The 23,411-nt window shown below is 29.9% G+C and overlaps 2 protein-coding genes across 5 annotated transcripts in view; one reads left to right on the forward strand and one right to left on the reverse strand.

The window, feature by feature from the left end:
* Positions 1 to 14,864, reverse strand: part of LOC108908705 (fasciclin-1) — a 566,423-nt gene extending 551,559 nt beyond the window's left edge. For all 4 annotated transcript variants that reach the window (XM_018712824.2, XM_018712823.2, XM_018712822.2 and 1 more), the window contains exon 1: positions 14,661 to 14,864. In XM_018712824.2, the coding sequence (XP_018568340.1) occupies positions 14,661 to 14,798 (138 nt within the window). In that variant the 5' untranslated portion in view covers positions 14,799 to 14,864. The remainder of the gene's footprint in view (positions 1 to 14,660) is intronic.
* A 4,453-nt stretch (positions 14,865 to 19,317) lies between these two features.
* Positions 19,318 to 23,411, forward strand: part of LOC111691559 (ATP-dependent RNA helicase CshA-like) — a gene marked incomplete at its 3' end in the record, with an annotated part of 72,249 nt that continues 68,155 nt past the window's right edge. Inside the window, exons 1-2 of the mRNA XM_023454607.1 lie at positions 19,318 to 19,455; positions 20,647 to 21,040. Of these exons, the coding sequence (XP_023310375.1) occupies positions 19,318 to 19,455; positions 20,647 to 21,040 (532 nt within the window). The remainder of the gene's footprint in view (positions 19,456 to 20,646; positions 21,041 to 23,411) is intronic.

Below are 23,411 nucleotides of genomic sequence, written 5' to 3' on the forward strand. Positions count from 1 at the left end.
TTAGCGAAGCTCAAAAATGGACGAAATGACTCCATTTGATCAGCCCATAGCCACTTTTTTATATTAGTAGCAGCTTGCCCGGTTTTTGTTTTTGTACTTCTAATATACTTTGCATAACTATCTCGTATATTTTTCCATTTTCGTTTAACTTCATCACCTAAAACAAAATTTGTTTTCAGATTTCTGGCCACTGGAGACTCATTTTATACAATTGGTCATAGTTTCAGAGTTGGATTTTCAACTGTAAGTTCCATAGTTACTGAAGTATGTGAAGCTATATGTAGAAATTTAGAAAATATATATTTACCCGAACCTACAGAACAGATATGGAAAAAAGCAGAGGAAGATTTTACAAATAAATGGCAATTTCCCAATTGTACTGGAAGTATAGACGGGAAGCATATTACTATTAAGTGTCCACCTAAAACTGGTTCGAATTACTGGTGCTATTTGAATAAGTTTTCATTAGTACTTATGGCTATTGTTGGACCTGATTACAAGTTTATTGCTATTGATATAGGAGGATTTGGTAAAAAAAGTGATGGTGGCATTTTCGAAGCTTCTAATATGGGAAAACGATTTGAGACAAATTTAATGAATGTTCCGGGACCAAAAAATCTCCCAAGTCAAAATGAACCGTGTCCTCATGTTTTAATAGGAGATGAAGCTTTTTCATTAAAGCAATATTTAATGAGGCCGTTTCCATATAAGCAGTCCAAAATAGACATCCACAAAGAAAAGTATAACATGAGACTCTGTCGTGCACGCCGTGTGGTGGAAAATGCCTTTGGCATACTAGCTCAAAAATGGCGTATATTTTATAGGCCATTGAAACCAAAATTGAGACCACAATTTTAATTGTAAAAACTGCATGCATCTTGCATAATTTTTTACGAACAAAGAAAAGTGATGACATATTTTTTGAATTATTAGACCCACCAGAACCTGAACTTGGAGCTTTTACTAATTTTGAAAATGACCCACGAAGAGCAGCAAGAATTTCATTTCTTACTCGAGAAAAATTTGTAAATTATTTTAATTCTTAAATGTAGGCAAAACATGTTATTATTATGAATATAATTCGTGACTTATCATAATGAGAATTATTCTAATAAAAGTGAAATTAAATTATACTTACCACTTTCACCGAGTTCTTTTCCTATTTCGGTCCATACTTTGTCTTTTTTTCGAACATTTTTGTAATCTTCATGGGCTAGATCAAATAGTATTGGGTAATTTCGTACAAGTTCAATCAATTTCTCTTGCTTTGCCATCGCGAATGTCTAGCGGCAGCGAACAAAACGCAGTCGAAGGCGAAATGAAATTTGCGGCGTATTAAACGCAGTAAAGATCGCGGCAGAAGCGAAAAAAAACGCGCAAGTCTGAACGAGTACATTTGCCGCTACGTAAACAATATAGTGCGATTTTTACCGGCGCGTATTAATCGCAACCGCGGCGAATTATTCGCGCCAGTCTGTGGGATCCTTTATTCTTCGCCTAGATCCAAGATTTTCAGGAAACCAATCCAGATGTGAATGAAAGAAGTGCAACTTGTAGTTCATCAAACATCCCAGATCTTGGAAGTCTTTTATCATTTTTGATACAATTTCTCGTATTTAGGACTCTTCTTGTTTCCTAAAAAATTTGTCGCTACAGCTTTGAAATTAGTCCAAGCACTCTTCTCAGTGCTACTCATTGTAGTGATGAATGTTGTATCCTTGAACAATGTCCTAATCTGAGGTCCATTGAATACACCTTCTTTCAATTTCGCCTCAGAAGTATTCGGAAATTTTCGCCCTATATAGGGCGAACATTTTTTTAGGAAACAAGAGTCCTAAATACCAAGAAATTGTATCGAAAATGATAAAAGACTTCCAAGATCTGGGATGTTTGATGAACTACAAGTTGCACTTCCTTCATTCACATCTGGATTGGTTTCCTGAATATCTTGGAGATTATAGCGAAGAACAAGAAGAACAATTTAATCAGAATATGAAAATTATAAAACAGCGATATCAAGGAAGATGGGATGAAAACATGATGGCCGATTTTTGTTGGTTGTTAAAATGAGAAACGAAAAATAGAGGGACTAAACGAAAGCATAACTCTTTGCATAGATCCTTTGAAGAAAAAAGAACACGTTATAGTAACAAAAATAAGAATGATTTGTAGATATCGTCTTCTTTTGTTTAGAAAGTAGAGTATTCGACAAGTTTTATTGCATTCTCAAACTTCTAGGCTGTTATCTCATCTCTCAGTCTCTCAGTACAAAAAGTAGATGGATAGATGGGTGGATGACTGGGTTTTATAGGTGGTACAGGTGGATGATAGAAAGATGTATGAATTCATAAATGGGTGAGTGGATAAAAATAAAAAATGGATCCAGAACTCCGCAACACGAATTATGCCATGAAAATGGCGTTTTTAATCCATTTTCTGTTTTTGAATGAAATTGGACCAGCTTGTCTGACTCTATGAGGATAAATTGGAATTAAACGAGTGAAAAATCATACGTCTAGTGAGCTGGTAGAATAATTTGATTTCTTTAACTATCGTCAATCGTAAATTACGTTTTTTGTGAATTTTGATCTGTTTTTTCAATTTTCCCGAAAACTCAGACCCGTTGGGCCAAATGTGAAGCAGATTCGGATTCAGCGGAAGAAAGTACATGGAAATACATGGGTCTCAATACCAGATCCGATACTTTTTTTTGTGGGTCTGTGTAATTATTAAACCCTTACGCAATAAAAATTGAATTATTTATTCCTAAAATATTGGCAAGAAGTAAAAGGGAATTCCATAATATCCTTTACTCTACGTATTTATGTTCCCTTCAATTAAAATAGATAACTTGTGCGAACTTACTGACCTGATACGATATAGTTTGGATGATTAATTGACTGCAAAACGCATTTTTGTTAGAAGTAAAAGCTTAATGGTTCCGAAATCTAATATATCTATCTAACTTACGCCTACATTTTCGACGTGTCATCATTACTGTGAAAAAAGAATTCACCAGGCCTGTAACTCTTAAGAACGTGTACCGGGTGATTTTTTTAACCTGAAGCTTTCAAATATCTGGAGAAATAAGCACTATACGAACAAAATGTCCATAATTAAAATTTAATCATCCCACGGAGGGAATTAGTGCAAAACTTTCTCTTCTTGTTAAATATGAATCCCTATTCGTTATAGATGGCGCTGTATTCGATAAAATTCAGTTTTTTCGATTTCTCCTACTGAGAACCTATGCATAGATATTCAAAATTAGTCATAAAACAAATTTTACACCTCAAATTTTCAATAACTGAAAAATGAGTTGTCAAGAAACTACCATTATCGAAACTCAGGAACAGGCGTCCTTTTTGGGATAGGTACTTGTTCAACGCAATTTCCTTCGCTTATGACTTATCGGAGTGCTTGATTAACTCTGCCTTCAAATGAATGTATTTTATTGTAATTTATTTTAAATATACTATTTCTTTTGTTATTATGTTTACATTTAACGCTTGTGTTATTTATTTCTTCATGTTCTTTGTAACGTCATCAAAGACACAAAATAAACGTACAAAGAAAGAAATTGTTTTAGGAAACAATTCATTTTAATAAAGCATCCAGAAGGGAACAGAAAGCTACTATGTCCACGTTGTTGTTCCTGGGTTACGCTAAAAGTAGTTTATTCACCAGTTATTTACATTTCTACAGGTAACAATTTCCCAGTTATTCGAAATTTGTAAAATAAATAAACTTTGTTGACGACGCATTTGGAGTATTTACATAAAACTTAGTATTTCTTATTGCGAAACATATTGCAAAATCGTATGCATAAGTTCTCGGTAAGAAAATCGATAAAAAACTAGTTTCATCTATTACAGCGCCATCTATCATGAATCGAAAAAATGTTTCAGACAAATCTTACGTAGTTTTAGCCGTATAATCCGAATTTGCAATGATAAATAGGAGTCCCTGTTTAAGATTTCAAAATTACCCCCCACCCCGTCTACAAAATATGAGGGGGTAAATTTTAGCACTAATGTATTCCCTCCGTAGAATGATTAAATTTTGATTATGATTTTTTTTTTCAAGTTTATATTTATACAGGGTGGTCCCGAGGTAATGGGCAAAATTAATGGGTAGATTCCCAAAGTAAATATATTGCGATTTAGCTGAACTTACCTTAGTCCAAAAGTTAATAGTTAAAAAGATACAGTGTTAAATGTAAAATATTATTTCAGTTTTTTTTTAATTTATTCCTCAACAAATGCAAATCCTCACAAAATTTTGGGGATTGGAGTTCTTTGAGTAGAGGAATTGAAATCTGTTCACATTTTGGTTAAAGTTCATAGAGGGCGCTAGCTGCAGTAGATTGAATGTCTTAAAAACGACATATCTTTTTTGTACTTTAAGGTATTTCATCTTTGGTAACAAATTCTTATTTTTCAACTTTTTTTACACAAAAAAGATATACTTTATTAAAGTAGCATCTTGCACCGTTTTCGAGATATTTGGCTTTGAAACTTCCAATGCTGTTACATTAAATTACAATTAAGTACCTACAGGTATTATTAATTTAGCGATAAAGTTTCTTAAGTAGAATTTGGACAAAAATCAAATAATTGCCGTCTTCCACTTGTCTTATTGCTGTCATTTGTATGCTAATTTCTATTAAGTATTATTCGTATCTAATCAAAATTACATCTTAGCTTACAAATTAAATTATATACTCGTATACATAAATGTGAGATAGAATGCCGAGGTTTTCGTTTTTGGAGTTACATGAAATCAGTTGTTTATGGAGAAACTATAAACACTTGAGAAAAACTTTAGTAGCAGGTTTTAAATGCTGCAGGAGTTATACTTTAAAATAAGACAATCTTTTAATAAACGTGTTGATAAATGTATTGAAGTTAGAGGTGCACATTTTGAGCAATTATTGTCAAAAAGGAATATTTTTTACTAATGTTTATTATTTTACTGTGCTTTACAACTAAAATAACATTTTATATTTACCACCCTGTATCTCTTTAACTATCAACTTTTTGACTAAAGTAAGTTCGGCTAAATCGCAATATTTTTGCTTCGGGAATCTACCCATGAATTTTGGCCCATTACCTCGGGACCACCCTGTATAAATTTGACAAAAAAAATGTAGACACCTCTAAAATCTTTAATAAGATGAGGAAACCTTTACCGAGTTAAAATTGTAAAATGAATCACTATTATATAAAACGTAGTTTTGAATTGTATTCTATAAATATAATTTCATATTTAAAATGTATTCCAACTAATTATATTATTTCGGACATACGGTCGTAAATCTTATTATTTTCAGACAGCATACATTATTATGTATAATCCCCAAACAGGTGGTGTCCATTAGGTACTAAAACTATAGGGGAAATAAAAGTACAAAAATAAATGCAGCTGTACTCGTGACCTTTTTTAGTGGCTTAGTTAATGTTGTAAATATCTGTTATTTTACTCATAAGCTAATGGCAGAGTGGTGTTTAAAAAAACACTTTCATACGAAGGATATGCTTTTTATGGTGATTATATCACTGGATAATAATAATAATCACTAAAGTTTGAAAAATCCTTTCTGGCAGTCGACATAAGTGGCACTTCCTATGCATAATTAAGTATCTGAATTAGTTTAAGTGAGATTCGGTTTTTATAGATGTTACTTCTGAATCTTGGATAATAATTAATTTGATAATAGGTATATTTGAAGAAAAATTAAAGATTACAAATATCTCAAAAAATTGCAGCCGTAATCTTTACAATGTCAATATTAGAAAAAGGATTAATTAAAAAATATTGTTTGAAGAAAGTGAAATAAAACAATTGATTTCTAACACTGTACAACATTAAATAGAACTTTTTCTGATTTCTAACACTGTACAATATTAAATAGAACTTTTTCTTACGGTGACAAAGATATAAAGTTTTTGGATTATCTACAGAGCCTTCATAAATGATTACAAGTCACGTGACCAGTAATTTTGTTTGAAACAGTAATTTTATTTCCTTCACGTTGGCAGTTAGATTTCGATAAAATTAAAACAATAAGAACAAGATTACATTAAAACGCAACATTCTGCTTTGCCGGCTAGTGATTTGTGTAATTTTTCACGAGATTCTATTTAACCAATCAGCGATAGCTTTATCTCGGTTTGACATTGTTCATTGCAAACGAATCATAAATATTGGCGACGCCAAGGTTTAGGGATTCTTCGTTACCAGTACAAAGCCTGCAATGCTGGTTGCTTAAGCTCGGTGGTCTCGTGGCGTGTAAATTGATGAAGGCACTGTATATGTATGTGAGATATATTCAAAATGGTGTGCCGTAAGTGTGAGACAAAGACATGGTTAACTAACAATAGTGATAATAATAGCTTTGTTATTCACCTTACCAACACTTACTCATTTACAGAGCAATTATAATTAATCACTAAAATAATAACACTTAATCTAAATGCAAAAAAAAATTAAATATAAAAACTTATGCAGAAATATTTTAAAAAATTACATATTATCCAAAGATGCGATCCTGATCTAGCAATTGTAAGCAGTAACCAATATTTGGTTACATAAATGACATGATTTATTATTAACAGGTATTGCAACACATTGTATGAAAATAGACATTGTTTTTGGAATGTTTAAAAAATGTTTAACTATAGCGTCATTGTGGTCTAGGTATATTAAATTGAATTTTAGACAGAAGGGCCAGATAATCAATATCATTATGTAACATTTTATGTAAGAAAATGATGAATATTTTTTTCTTAAAAGTAAACCAGCAATAGCAAATCTTGTTAGTAGCAATAAATATCTATTTTTCCAAGTTCCAAGGTAAATTTTAGAAAGCCCGTAAATTGGTTAAAAATGCATGGATGTTTTATTACACCCTTTTATTCAAATCTCTCTGAATATTAGACCTAGACCAATTATTTCAAATAAGCAAAAATATACACGGTGATTCATTTAAAAATAATAAATTTCCCATTATATCTTACAAAATTTTATTAACAATTTAATTTGTTTTTTTTTTGTCTTTATTCTCAGAAACATCGTACCTCCAAGGGTTAAGGTTGTTCCTGGAGGTGGAAACAAGCTTTTTATGTATCATTGCAGTGCTTCTACTAACTCAGTTTTATACAACAGTTTTGTCTTCATCCTCAGAAAATTCTTGGGTTGAATGCGATGTTTTTGAGGATAAGGGCAAAAAGGAAACTACTGTTGTATGAAATCGAGTAAATATAAACAATGAAATGAGACACTTTGAACTATTTATTATTTTTTTTATAAAATATAAAATTTAGATAAGAGTATACTATGTTCAACCAAAAATTTTAGTTTCTTTTTAATTTTACGAAAATATGTTTTTCCTAAGATAAGGAATTCTGCTTCTCTATAGAGTTTTCTAAATACTCGTTATGCTTGTCAGTATTAGAGAATAAAAGAATAATAATTGTTTTTCATTATTGAGATACAGCTGCACTACATAAAAAAAATACCTTCTAAAAACACACTCTGCAGATTAACCTCAAAAATAACTCCACACTTTAATTATAGATTCTCTTGAAAACTCCTCTTCAAATTTTAATACAGTAAATGTCCGTAATGTGGTAAATAAACATTAAGGTTTGTTGTTACGTTAGTGAACATATATTTTATTGTCGATATCTAAGTGGAACTGAAATGCACATGCTTTTAAAACTGTATAAACATATAGTTGCTATGTAAATACTAGTTAACGATTAGATTATCAATAATGAATATACTTAATGTGTAATAAAAAAATGTCACTGTCAGTGATATTTTGTTACAACTTACTGTAGAAATTCGTAGGTCCATATGGGTCATGACTAAAAGCGGTTCTGCGCTTCGGGGATTTTGATGTAACTAATGTAGTAGCTTCCGGTATGTGGTTTAATGCGAACATAGAGGTGTAATTCTAGAGTCCTTTGCATAATTATAAAAATTACATATACCTACATGTCATATTGCGTATAACGGAGTAAAAATATACATAAAATCTCAGGTAAGTCAGTGCAAACTTGAATAACGTAATTGAATGCAAAATTCTACTCATTATATTTGTGTACAATAATGTTATTTCCAATATTTAAAAATAGTGAAAAATTTTACATCTTTATAAAAAAATGTTTTTGATACCATATTCCAGTTAATGAAGTAAGTCGATATTTTTGTCTCTTTATAATTTAATCAATAGTGAAACAAGCAAAAATTCACATTTTTTAACACTTAACAAGGAATTACGTAAAAAAAGTGATGATGCAAATTTGTAGATGCCTGTTAGATTAGATGAATGTCCATTGTCCAATGTCCGAATCATAAAATATGATACAAAAGACAGTATCGTTCTATACCTAATTATAATCTTTTAAGAAAAATCCTGAAACATATCAACTTTCGTTTCTTTGGACCACTTTATCCTTCTAACACTGGTGCCCACCCTCCCAAATTTTTTTAATCAGAAAAGTAGTCACTGATTATTATTTATTCAGCAATATATATTTTTGAGTTCGTCAATTGGTTCCGAGAAAAACAAAAGAGATTTTGAATGTGTACTAAAAATAGAAGATCTGGATTCGAATCACAGACAGTCCAGATCGTTTCTTTCGAATACATATTTCTAAGAATTTTTTTTCATTAATTTCTGACGTAAAATTCACCAAGCGTTTTAGTTACCTATACGGCGTAACAGAAATTATGGGAATTACTTGGAGGTGGATGCAACTGTTTATATAATAAAGCTGCGAATGTATAACTAAATCTATCATTTGTAAGATACAGGATGTCAAATCAAACCATAATTAAAAACAAATATATGTGTTCATATATTCAACAATTCGTTTTTTAAATTTTGTTTAAAACTGAAGCTGTAAACAAAACTTAAAATATACTTAATCTGTTGATTCCATTTTCTTTTGTTCTAGAAAGAATGAAAATTTTAATAATAAAGTGTAGATAAAATTTGCAGTAAAACAGAAAACGAAAAAACACCATATAACTGATTTCAATAATTAATTTCATAAAATGCTAGATATTATCGTTTAAGACAAAAATTTATTAGTACAAAAGATAATTAATTATTATTCTTTAAGGATTATAGCACAAAACTGTTTTATAAAGAAATTTTATTTAATGAAAATGAAGTATGTATCTCAAATTACGATAAATATTTATTTATCATACATATAATTAATCTGAAACTTGTACAAATGCAGAGAGTAAATGTAAATAAAACGGCTATAAATCTCATTCTGCAATAAATGGAACATTTTTGTCCAATTTATACCACAAAGTAATAAATATAAATAACCAAACAGAGCAATTTTTCTTCATTGGAATTAAACATATGACAGAAACGAATACGTAATGTAGCATGATCCCAGATTTGATCAATTCAGTACAAATTAATTAGTCATAATGTATATGTAATTAAAACTAAAATTGGATAGGTACTATATTCCTAAAATTTTGTTTTTAGTTAAAAATTATTGATGTAAATTTAATATATTTCATTTAATGAAATTGGAATTGATATAGTTATGAAAAATTTTACTTAAGACGATCACTGTATTATAACAAAAATACTTTGGAATTGATATAATTATGAAAAATTTTACTTAAGACGATCACTGTATTATAACAAAAATACTTTAAAGTTATTATTTCAAAAGGTGCTGTTTATTAAATACAGACTATAGTAAGTAATAAACTTTCTTTATTACCGAAGAATATGATATAAAAAGTTGGAGAAAATGGAACACCTTCAAGGCTATCTCTCACAAAGAATCTCAAATTATACTACTAAAATCAATTTCATTATTAACTTCTTTTAATGTATTCCTTTGACTTTTGACACTGTGGAATTTGCTAAACTGTGGCAGGATGTTTTATATGTATCATTCCTACAGTTATCACTTGTCACTTGTCACTTGTTAGTCACTTAAGGCAATGAAACTTGTAAAATTTGTATAAATTCTTTTGGTGTCAATATTTTCGAAAACTGAAGACAGTCAAAGCAACATTTTGCTATGATAATCATCGCATTGACATACAATTCTATTTAAAAAAAAAATATGCATTTGAACAGAAAATGTAAATAAAAAATATTTTTTTTTGCAATCAAATTACATATATAGGTATATAGGTATATTTTCACATCAGTTTACATTTTAAATGTCTTAGTAAAGAGCAAAATAAATAAAAAATTACATGTTTATTACAATCGTGCTTTTAAAGGTCAATTTTACATAAAAAAAATTTGAGTGGAGGCATGTAAATATATCTATTTATTACTTATTTTATTTAATACACATTTTTTCACTTTTCCCTTCCATCTTTTTTATTTTTTCCTTATCAAATTGCTATCAAATTTAAGCACGTTATAAGGGCAATTTTGTACTACCTACCGTTAAATTTTAAACTTATATCAAAATTTGTATCGTTAATAGATCCGTTAAATATTAAATATCACTGTCTATTCGGTGTGTTAAAATTTAAGGCGTCTCAATTTTAATTGCAGATTGTTGGTAATATTCAATCAGCAAACATTTAAACTTCTATATTCCGTGGTAATAATATTTTTATTAACTTCAAATTACTCGCTGAACGACAGTTATTTCATATATTACGTATTCTATTTTCTTTAAAATGAATATATAACATTTTATAAATGCATTTTTTTGGAGTACTAACTAAACTCTTAAGACAAATTAAAAACATGTTCATTTCCATAAAATTCTGCTTTTATTTAAATCTAGAACAATTTTATTTTAAGTGAGGGTTCCCCGACAAATATAATAATACATTATATCAGTTTTTAATGTTATTCACAATTAAAGCTTCTGTCCACATACCTAGTTTGAAGACAATCTCTCTTCTTTGGTATTTATTGATTTGATAAATCAGTGATTTGTAAATTAAAAATCGATTTCCACCAGATTGAGATATTAATGTCAATTTTAATTCTAAAGAACTTCTAAAAACATTTTTTCAGATTTTTTGCAAAGGAAGGTCATTTTACCTACATATTTTTTTTTGTTCCTGACAAAAATATATTAAGAATTATTTTTTAACCAAGCAGAATTGTTCCAAAATNTAATTTTATTTTAAGTGAGGGTTCCCCGACAAATATAATAATACTTTATATCGGTTTTTAATCACATAAAAATCACCATTTTCAACATCTGGTGTATACAGGTTGTCCACATATCCTTAACTGTAGGTGTAGTAACAAAAGTTTTTAAGCTGGAGATTTAACGTTACAGATTTGTAGAGAAACAATCTTACATAACTAAAAAGTAATGTGTGGCATATTTTCGTTTCTCAAAAATTAAGTAAGCCTTGCCAAGAGAAAGAAAAATATTATAGGTAAAGTCCCTTTTTCATATAAGACGTCAAAAAATTTTATTGAAAAATGTTATTCACAATTAAAGCTTGTGTCCACATACCTAGTTTGAAGATAATCTATCTTCTTTGGTATTTATTGATTTGATAAATCAGTGATTTGTAAATTAAAAATCAATTTCCACCGGATTGAGATATTAATGTCAATTTTAATTCTAAAGAACTTCTAAACACATTTTTTTCAGATTTTTTGCAAAGGAAGGCCACTTTACCTACATATTTTTTTTGTTCCTGACAAAAATATATTATAGCTGTTTTACATTGACAATTTATTCATCAATAAATTGACGAAGTTCTTCATGAATTAATTCACGAATTTATTGGTAAACAGTGTGGTTTTACACTGCTACAGACTTTGTCAAGTTTTTTGACGTATGAATCAGTTCTACCAATGAATCAAAGAAGCAATTAAATTTCAAAAATGTCACCTTTCATAATTGTAGTGATACAACAGCGGTACCGTTATGACACATATTATGTAAATATTAGTTTTTTGTAAATAACAAATCAGTAAAAACAATGCGAAACTAGCACGACGCCACACAATTATTTACATATTCCACATAACCTCATTACTGATCTGAGGCTGGAAATCTGTTGGGTTGGTACTTCCGAAATTGACGAAATTTAGAACATGCTCTAATTCGTCAAGAACTTGATGAATAAATTGATGAAGTTATTTGACAGCTGATTTGGTGCATTACACTTGTCCAATTTCTTGATGAAGCGACTTCATCAATTAATTGATCAATAAATTGTCAATGTAAAACAGCTTTTAAGAATTATTTTTTAACCAAGCATAATTGTTCCAAAACGTCAGGATTCCGTTCAAGATTTTTTTTTGTCATTGACACTAATGTTTAAAATATACGGACAGCCTGTACATATTAAATTTCGGTATTAGTATTAGTGAATTATCAAGATAAAATCAACTGTAATATTATTTCTAATAATTTTTTAATAGGAGGAACAAAATGTTTCCCGTGAATTTAACTCCATCCATGAAAAATTGTATATGTTGCAATTGTATATTCTGCTTTAAAAGTTAAAAAGCTGATATTTAAAACGACGAAATTATTTTAATATGCACTGAGATCAAACAATATTTTATACATGGAATTATTATTTCCATTCATAAAACAAAGGATTTTAATTGAATTGTGTACCAAAACAATTATAACACATTTTTGGGATTTAGCGCCTACCGACAATTTAATTCTTATGGGATTAAAACAATTGTCACTACGCAATTTTAGAATAACTCTAGGGAACATGTGCAAAAATTCGTAGCATTATCGTAAATTCTATTGCCAGTGACAACTTCACTTCGCTGGTAATTTCTCGAATGGCATTTAAACATTAAGAAAGTCTTATAACATTTTCCTTGAAAAGCGCTAACGACAAATTGAAACTAATTGGATGTACTGAAAGTTGGAAAAGATTTCGTATTCCAGAATAAGGCCACATTTCCAGCCACTTACGTAACTGAAACAGACTAATTTCCAGTCCACTTACGGGGTAAAAACTTTCGGAGACTTCGATTTAAGTATTTACAAAGTGACATCTAGCTGTCTTTAATGCACAGTTGCACTGGTCTTTTTAGAGAAGTTTTGTGTTTCTTCTAGACAAGTTAATATTGGAAAAAGTCCTTCTCTGAATTGAAGCTGATAGGTTGAATTAATTCAACTTTCGATAGTCTGGACTGCAGGTTACTTTAAATAATGTAAAAGTTTTATAAAGATTGTGGAACTTTGAAAAATTATTGATTTCCTTTAGATCAATTAGTAATTGCTTACGTCTGTTCCTTTATTATAAATAATGCTTCGTATACGTGAAAAGTGAACAAAAGTATATGGACGCCATTTTGATTAACTTTTCTTCTAAGTTTCTAAGGCTACCAGTTTATACCCCAACAATAAAAGTAATGCAAAAATAATATTTTTTTTCGGAAACATAATTTTTGAGGAAACACCCCATAACTTGAAGGCAAGTTTAAATTGAGACATAATTTTCCCACGTTTAATACTGTTTGATTCATGTACCTATGGAAAATATTGTTCCAGTATCTTCCTTTGTTTAGATGATAATTAGATATATTTTTTTTAATTTGAACATACTGTGTCTCAAAAGCAAGGATTTTAAGAATAAAAAAACAAAAACATTGCTTGAAAACACATTTCAAACAAAATTCTTAAATAATGGTTACAATTTCTATTGATTGTATAAAGTTTTTCCAGTGCAGTGGTCCTATAAATATATACTATAACTAAAGAATCTAAATAATTTAGTTAAGATGCGATTATATTACAATTACAGAAATGAATCAAATAGAAAATCCATCTGAGAAATAAAAAACATTTAAATTACAAATTTTAATTTTGTTTTTTTATTTATACATCTAAGTATATACTTTTTTGGAACAAAAACAAACTAAATCGAACATTGTACTCGCTATATTTCTACAGAACAGATAGTGTATGACTTATTATCAGGAGAAACTATAGGCCACAATGGAATTCCGACTAATCATTAAGTATTAAGATTCAAAGTGAATCTAAAATTCAAAATTTAGAGCATACCAAGATATTTTATGAAGTTGTGTGTTTAAATGTTCATATTATTAATTTATACCCTGGACATATTTATTTATAGAAATGCTTTGGAATACCACACCCTAATTAAAAATTGAAGCAACTAACCCTGGCGCATGCGCCATAATTAATTCTTGATGACTCCGTGAACTTAAAATTTAAATTTGATTGTCGAATTATCTGTTTGTTCAAACATTTTACAACATTCTTTACTCTAGAACGATCATATAAAAAAAATCGATATCCAATTCCTATAAGTAAAAATTCTATAAATGGCGTAGTTCCTTAATCCTTAGAGTCGTAGTTTCCAAATTTCCCTCTGAAGAATACAAAATTTTGATCTAGGGCATTAATTATTATGTACATTATGTCCCGTTTTAGATCATATACTGCTAATTACGATGTTTACGCCACTGGACCAAGGAACCAAAACGGTTTTTTGAAAAATGTAATAAAAATACTTTAGATTTATAGCAAACTAAAAAATTATGTTCGAGCCAATTCAAATTAATACCTATTTCCTAATTTTGATTTAGCTGTTTACGTCTAGTATATAGAGCGTCTTATACAAATCTCCAAACGCGACAACCTTGACTATATATATCGATATAAACAAAGTTTTACCTCTGACAGGTCCGGATCGTTTTTCATTTTTTCTTCGAGGGTCTCAGCCGCCATGGAACCCAGGACGCAAGCAAGGAACAACAGCCCTACAGGTACACACCATTTCGGTCGGTCGCCCATCGTTTTACACAGTATCATTCACTTCACTGGGGGCTTCGTAAAGTTCGTTGACACAACTCTGTGAGCGGTCTTCGCACATACACGACGAAGAACAATGTTTGACTGAACGCGCGACGGTTGCTACCCCCACCCTCTTCGCGAGGTTCGTAAATCCGCGCCAGGACCGCGGGTGCCATGACGCAAACGCGGTAGGGACGCTTCGCGATTGTCAGTGATGTGATGAGGTCAGGTGGTAATAAATATTTTCTACGGGAAACAGTTCCGAATTGGTAATTGCAATAATTGATACATTATACTACTTGTTTCTACGGAAGGACATCTTTCCCACCAACAATGAATTGTACATTGGAGGTGTTTCCTGGAAACCTTTTTAAAACTTTGATTTGTTACTTGGAAATAATGGCTTTACAATCATTTGGTTTAATTACTGTAAGAATGAGTGCACTGTGGAAGCAAATTAACTAAAGTGTATTTAATGATTAAGATAAAAAAAGATAGAAACACTATCATAAGATAGGTCCGTTTTTTTATTAGTGAACAGTTCTTGGATCAGATTTTTCTTTAATAATTATTATACAGAGTGTAGAAATTATAATTCTTACTCCCTACACAGGATTTTTCTTCCTATTTAATTTAGACATGGCTAAATTTAGTATAAGTACTGCTCCAAATTGTTGATTTTCAATTAACATTTTGTTAATGTTATTTTTAATTATATGTTTTTAATATTTGTATTTTTACTTATTGCAAAAGGTACACAGCAGAAAATAATATAGTATATATTCATATTTATGAGTGAAATTAATTGGTATTGAATTTTGAGCGAACTAAAGATTTTAACAAAGAAGTGAGCTTAAAAACACAATTTTTGTTATAAAAACGAAGATATGTGAGAATGAGAACATACTGTGTGAAAATCTTTCCGTTTGTTGTAGATATTGCGCATTTCTAAGCAGAAAAAACACAAAGCGGTGGCTCAAAATAAGTCGATTTAGCTAAACTTACCTTAGTTCACTGTTGCTCCGTTTGGGAGGTATACGGCCCTGAAGTTGCAATTTCAAAATCGTTTTTTTATATATATAAATTTGCTAAAATTTGGTGCGTTGACACCGCTCTATAGGACAAACCCTATACCAAAATTATGAGTAATATCAATCCGTTGGCGTAGAACTTGAGTTTTTTTAGTAGTTACGCCTTCCATAATTTTACGCCAATGGAAGAAAATAATTTTAAGTATAAAATTTAGATTAAGTACAAAGTTACTACAAAAACGGTACCCTTGATAAGACTCAATTACTCTCATGATTTATTCGAAATTTGTAATTTAAATCATTGGCAGTAATTTTGACACAAAAATTAAATTAGGAAAACATGCATGCAAATAAATAAAAATGTCATAGTAGTTGTTCAAAATGGCCACCACTTACACGCATACAAAGATTTAAATGACGAAGAAAATTGAAATACATAACTCTTTTCATAATTTTTTCGTCGAGTATTTGTTGCATCTTGATGACGTTGCTATAGTTACTCTTCATTTTCTAGCGATGTAAACCACGGACTTAAAATGACCCCATAAAAAATAATCCAATGAATTTAAGTCGGGCGAACGTGGTGACCAATTTACAGCAGCACCATTACCTATACTCATCCATTTGTTTGGGTAGCTAAATCGACTTGAGCTGCAGTGTATCTGATGGAGCGTTGTAAAGACTTTTTAGGGACGCCCTTTTTTCGGTTATTGCTAATTTTAAGTATGCCGACCAGGTATGTTTTTAGGTAATTTTACTATTACTTATTGAGAGATATTAAATAAAATGAATGGTCCAATATTTAACAAAACAAATATAAAATTGTATTTTTACGTAGTATATGTATAATTAGGAAACTATGATGCGTATTTATTTTGTAGATGATTTTCTTTTAATTTATAAAAACATGATGGATATCTAAAAACATTATCAATAATCAATAAATACTTTTAAAAATAAAACAAAAAAAAAAACAGGAAAAGGTAGTAGAAGCGACTAAACGTAGAAGATTTTAACAAAGCGTATACCAAACGTAATAGATGCTCTTAAACGAGCGAATTCTATTGATAATATAGAGATTTCATTTTCCAAAAAGTTCTAGAAACTATAATTTGTTTATTAACTTATTAATTGTAAAATTGTGTGTGAACCGTTAAATATATCATTATTTTAAGTTAATTATAACACAAAAATACCCAGTTAACTCAAAATTTACAAAATTTTATTCATTTCAATTATTATTTGCCGATTATAAATTTAAATTTTATATACAGGGTGTCCGCAAATTTCACCGACAACATTTGACTGCATATTTACGACGATATATAAATACGATCTTCGAAAAAAAGTTAAATAAAAAATGTTTGGTTTTTGAGTTACAAGCCTTCAAAGTCGTAAAAAATAAAACTAATTTAATTAATAACTTCATAACCTTTTTATCAATCGCGTTAAAATTTGGCATATTTATTTGGACTATTATGGCGTATTACTTCTTAAAGCTTTAGTCAAATCAATATACTGGGTGATAGTTTTCTCCGGACCCCTTTTAGCGGTCAAAACTTTTACAGTTGTCGTATTTAAGAAGAGAACTGTCAGTTGTGAAAATCGCCTAGAGAAAGCCATTCTTGAGAAAAATGGCGTCATAGTAGTCCAAACAAATGTGCCAAATTTTAAAGCGATCGGTAAAAGGGTTATGAAGTACCCGAAAAACCAAAAAGTTTTTGTTTAACTTTTCTTCGTAGATTGTATTTATTTATCGTCTTGAATATGCAGTCAAACGTTGACGGTGAAATTTGCGGACACCCTGTATAATGGCAACCCCAACTAAATGTATTGATGATATAACTCAATCTTGTGTTTGTTTTGTAATAAGTTGTAACATAGTTCACCATGTTTATAATTCATAAGTAACTCAATATTACCCATATGAGATTTATTTAGCTTACAAATAGCTCAGTGAACATTTACTCAACGGACAATGTTATTATTTCAACACATTTGAATGTGAACTCGTATTAACAAAAAATTCTGTTTATTTTGAATTATAATTTACTCAGTTTTTTTACGATGTATTGATTTAGCTTAATGTCTCGTAAATAAATATTTTTTGTACAAATGGAGGCAATAGATTTATCTGTTACGTGTAAGAAAGACGTCACAAGAAATTTTCAACAGAACTTTTGTCAAACTGAAGAAAAAAAACGAAAATAACAATTTTTCCTAAAGCGATTCGTAAAGGTTCTACAAACCCCTAAAGACTTGACATGAAATACAGTTTTTACTCAATTGCTCAAAAATCATTGAAGATATATGCTTCAAATTTGGTATAGAACAGCTCTTCTAATTATCTCCATGTAAAAGTTGAACAAAAATTAATCCGTGGTGTCAGAATTAGACGGGATCTGAAGAGTTTCAAGTCAAGAAAAAAATTATTTAAATGGATAAGAATCGAGGGTTATAACAGTTTTATTTAGAAATGATCTATCCTAATATGTAAAAGAAAAATTGTATTTTATGTACAATAACTTGTTTAGGGTCCAATCAAATTTTGCTATTTTTTTGCAATTTAGCTACATGGGAGAAGCGGACTATGTCAAAGAAGCTTTATTTCTCGTCCTATCATTGAGGAATCGTAGTTCGCGATCGCATTAGGAGAAATAGTTACTCGCAAGTTTGTAGCAATGTTATTTCAACCTATATATATATAACGAGCGTTCAAATAAAAACGTGATCAAGTTGGTTCCGAAAATTTGGACGTAGGGCGTAGCGTATAGCAAATGAACTTAAACGTCATCTGTCAAAGCGCTATATCGCCGCTATCAATTTGAATATTTTCGTTTTAAAANCAATTCAATTTCATACGAAGCAAATTAAAACCTACGAAACAGTCATAATCTAATCGTTAGATAAAAGGTCGGGACACTTCACCGTAGTGTACACCAGGCAAATGTCGGTTGCGTGACGGCCGTCACACGGTGAAATTTAGGGGCGGTAATTTTGACACTACTTAAGGCTTACATCACTAATGGGACATTAGATCATGATTGTACTCATACGTTTCATACAATTTACTCACAAACCTAATCGCCCGATTACTTAACCTACACCTAAAGTACTGGCCCTAAGTGTGTTTCACTACACATCACTGTGCCCTGCCCGAGCGACGTTATTGTGCCGCAACATCTCCTATGAAGTCTTACTGATGATTAAACAATACTATTTAATGATACTTGTAGTAATATCGAAAGACTTCACCTGTATATGTCTTATTTTCGAGGCCGGTTTTTCAATTAAACTTTTTCTTCTTCATTCGCTGAATAGAAGTAAGTGATACAATTCCAAATTCACATATTCAGTGTAAACAAAATTTAAAACTACAATTCCAAGGCAGCGGGATACAAAAAGTATTTAGAATAAATCAATATCAGTTCCAGGGAACAAAAACTATACATAAACCTCGAACTATTTTTGTTGAGTTTAGTACTTATAAGGATCGGCAAAAAGTTATGGCAAATAGAAGTCTTTTATCAACTGGTATGATGATAATTAGAGAAGATTTAACCGAATTTACGTTGGGCTTATATAAAGCAGCTCTTAAAAAATTCAACTATAAATCTGTATGGACTCAAGATGGAAACTTATTGGTAAGGGGACCAAATGGAAATAAAGCAAAAATAGATGACTATGATAACTTGGAAAAGTTATCCCAATAATTGAGATGGGAAATGCATTCACTACCCAACACGTTCAAGGGATATTTGGGGGAAAACTGGTGAAGGATCTGTCAAGAGTATACATTTGTATTCTTTTTTTTTAACTATATGTATTTTTGGTTATATTTTAAATATATATTCTTTATTTTTAATTTAATTATATTATACATTTATATATTAATTTTTTTTTTAATATGTCGATTAGGATCTATTACCAAAATTGTAGGGGACTTAGAACTAAAACGGAGAATTTCTATCGAAACTTATTGTCAGAGAATTATGATATACTACTTCTAACTGAAACTTGGCTTACCTGTGATATTATGGACTCGGAGCTGTTTGATGATAGGTATGTGGTTTATAGGAGAGATAGGATTTTGGAGGAGACGGGTAAGGGGCGAGGTGGAGGTGTTCTTATAGCTATACTTAAAAAATATAACTCGTCATTAGTGAAAATGGATACGCATTTGGAAACTATTTTCACAAAGATTAATTTTTCTGGCAGATCATTCATTTTTAATTGTACATATATTCCACCTCAGTCTAATTCTCAGTATTTTAGAAATTATATAGACATTTTCGACAATATTGATAAAGAAGTAAATCTAAGTACTAATTTATTTATATTTGGAAATTTTAATTTACCCTGTATCAATGGCACACAATTTATATTTCGCAATAATGGCAAATCTGTAAGTTGTATGGCTGAGTTATTGAATTTGTATAACTTAAAATCTTATAATAACTGCCTTAATGAAAATTTAAGAACACTAGATTTAGTATTGGCTTCATTGCCATGCGTTGTTACTGAAGAATCTTTACCTCTTGTGGATATAGATCGTAAACATCCTGCCCTCTTAATTGAAATTAATATAGACAAGTTTAAGCATTTCGTAAACGATTTTAAAGGTTTGGAAAATAAATATAACTTTAAACATGCTAATTTTGCACAACTGTATGAGTTACTTAACAATTGTAATTGGAACATATTAAATACTATGAACGACGTAAATGATACTGTAAATTATTTCTATTTGAAGTTGTATGAGATTCTAGATATGTGTTCCTAAATATAAAATTTGTACTAATAAATAAAAAAAAACTACCCATCCTGGTTCACAGAAGAAATCCTATAAAGATTTAAGAAAAAGAGTTAAGTCGCTAGTCAAACAGGCTTATGCTCAATATATTAAAGGTGTAGAAGATAATTTAACAAAGGATTCCAACATCTTCTGGAATTTTATAAATGGAAAAAAGAAAAATAGAAATAGCTCGAGTCAATTTCTCATTGAAGATGAATACACATCTGATAAAAAAAGTATTTCTGATGCTTTCGCTAATTATTTCTATTCAGTTTATGATCTTAATGATGCATCGTATGACATCACGTTAGCAAAGAATAATTTAGATAATTCAACTATTAATTTAAGTCACATGAACGATGTTCATGTTGGTGTGAAGGATCTAGAAGATGCCTTTAAAAAACTAAAACCCAAAAAATCATCTGGACCAGATGGTATACCCTGCTATATATTTAAGGCTTGTAGAGAGCTCCTATTATATCCATTATTAATAATCTATCAAAAGGTCTTACATTATGGTACATTTCCAAGGGTTTTTAAAATAGCTAGAGTAACTCCAATACATAAAAAAGATGATAAGCATTTGGTCACTAATTATAGGCCTATAACGATTTTAAATTGTACTGCGAAAATTTTTGAATTTATACTTTATGAAAAAATATATGGCTTCGTTAAAAATATTATTTCTCCAGAACAGCATGGCTTTTTTCGATGCAGATCAATAGAGACAAACTTGGCTTCTTTTGTTAATAGAATTAATCTGGCTTTTGAGGAAGGACAACAAGTTGACACCATATACACAGACTTTGCCAAAGCCTTTGATCGTGTAAATCATGATATATTATTGTCTAAATTATACTCAGTCGGTTTAAGTGAACATATGATAAAATTATTCTCATCATATTTACAGGATAGGAAACAATTCGTTTGTTATAAAGGTACTGATTCACAGATATTCTCGGTTCGGTCTGGTGTACCTCAAGGTTCCAATTTGGGTCCATTACTTTTCTTAATATTCATAAATGACTTACCAAAGATCATTTCCTCAGAATGTCTTATGTATGCTGATGATCTAAAGATATATAAACAAATTGAAAATGAGAACGATTTTTCAGTATTACAACATGATATAGATAGGATACATGACTGGTCTATAAAGAATAAACTACATTTTAATTTAGATAAATGCAAAGTAATGACTTTCAATAGAAATAAAATTGTAAAGCACCATACTTATTCAATGAACCGTAATACTCTTAGCAGAATATATTCAACCAAAGATTTAGGAATATACTTTGAATCTAATTTAAATTTTAGAAAACATATAAATGAAATTACTAATGCCTCATATAGGTTATTGGGCCTCATTAAAAGGGTAACTGGTGAATTTAAAAACATTAACTCTATTATATATTTATTTAATACACTTATTCGCAGCCGCCTGGAATATGGGTCGATAATTTGGACACCTTCAAAACAATGTCTCAGCCATACAATTGAAACAGTACAAAATAAATTCATAAAGTACTTATATTACAAAAAATTTTTTACTACTCCTGGATTTACATCTTATGAGCCTTATCGTATACAATTTAAAATCAGTAAATTAGAACATAGGAGAATTAGGCGAAATTTAGTGTTTTTACATAAAATCTTAAATGGAAGCCTCGACACTCCTTATCTGCTCTCACAAATAAACATAAATATACTTGATCACAGGATACGCCCCACGAAAATAATATTTAATACAAATACTAAAACACTGATTAACAGTATATGTGAAATCGTTAATAAATATCATGATAGAATATCAATAGGCATTTTTGATACTTTATTGGTCAAGTTTCGGAAAGCCATTTCTAATACGGATTTTTCTTGAGAGATATTCCCCGTTTGGTTCTGACTAAGTACTCCCTAATATCTTTGTTATTGTACAGTTAGTTTATAATAATTAGAAACATGTAATTAGGTTTCTATAACCTGTTTGTTTCTTTCTTATAAAATAAAATAAAATAAAATAAAATAAAAGCTGGCTGCGAAACGTTTTAAATATAAAATCTCCTATTTACCTAAGCTCAAAACGCTCGGGTAGGTTGATTGTGTTTTTTTAAAGCTCATCATTTCCAGTAAGCTAAACTTTTTTACCACCCACTCCTCTCACAGTGCCGTCATCATATTTTTTAGCAGCAACCATATTTTTTTATTACAACGCTTGATTGTCCTCTATATTCTGCGTAAGCCAAATATTTAGTAGTGTGGTATCGCTTTGATACTTTGCGGCAGTTAAAGTTAGAAAAATAAATGCAGAATTGAATATTAATTCATTCAGCACAATTTAAAATTTTTGAAAGCATTACGACGTGGAAGATAATAAAATGTGTTCCAAGAATTATCAATTATGAAACTGTCTATTAACAATTTTAATATATCTTCTTTTATATGTTAAATATTAAGGCAGAACTAAGCTCAGTGGGTATGAAAATTTAATTTTCCAAGAGCAGAAATTGGAAAATATAGCCTAGAATTTTGACTTCTATAAAATGAAATATTACGTGCTTTTTTTCTGAAGAGAAAAAATATATTTTCTTGGGTAATTTCTAGAACCAGAAAAATATTTTATTAAGTTGTCTAATTTACAGATATCACTTTACGAACCTCGTCCCTACCTGTTTGGTAATTTATTCATTAATTTAAAAGTTTATTCTACCATTTGCTTAATTGAATGTAGGTATATGTAATACCTGGATTTTCACTCTACGAAGTAGAAATAATTTAATCAACATCAGTATTTGTATATTATATTTT

Source organism: Anoplophora glabripennis, unplaced genomic scaffold (assembly GCF_000390285.2).
Source record: "Anoplophora glabripennis isolate ALB-LARVAE unplaced genomic scaffold, Agla_2.0 scaffold266, whole genome shotgun sequence".
Lineage (NCBI taxonomy): Eukaryota > Metazoa > Arthropoda > Insecta > Coleoptera > Cerambycidae > Anoplophora > Anoplophora glabripennis.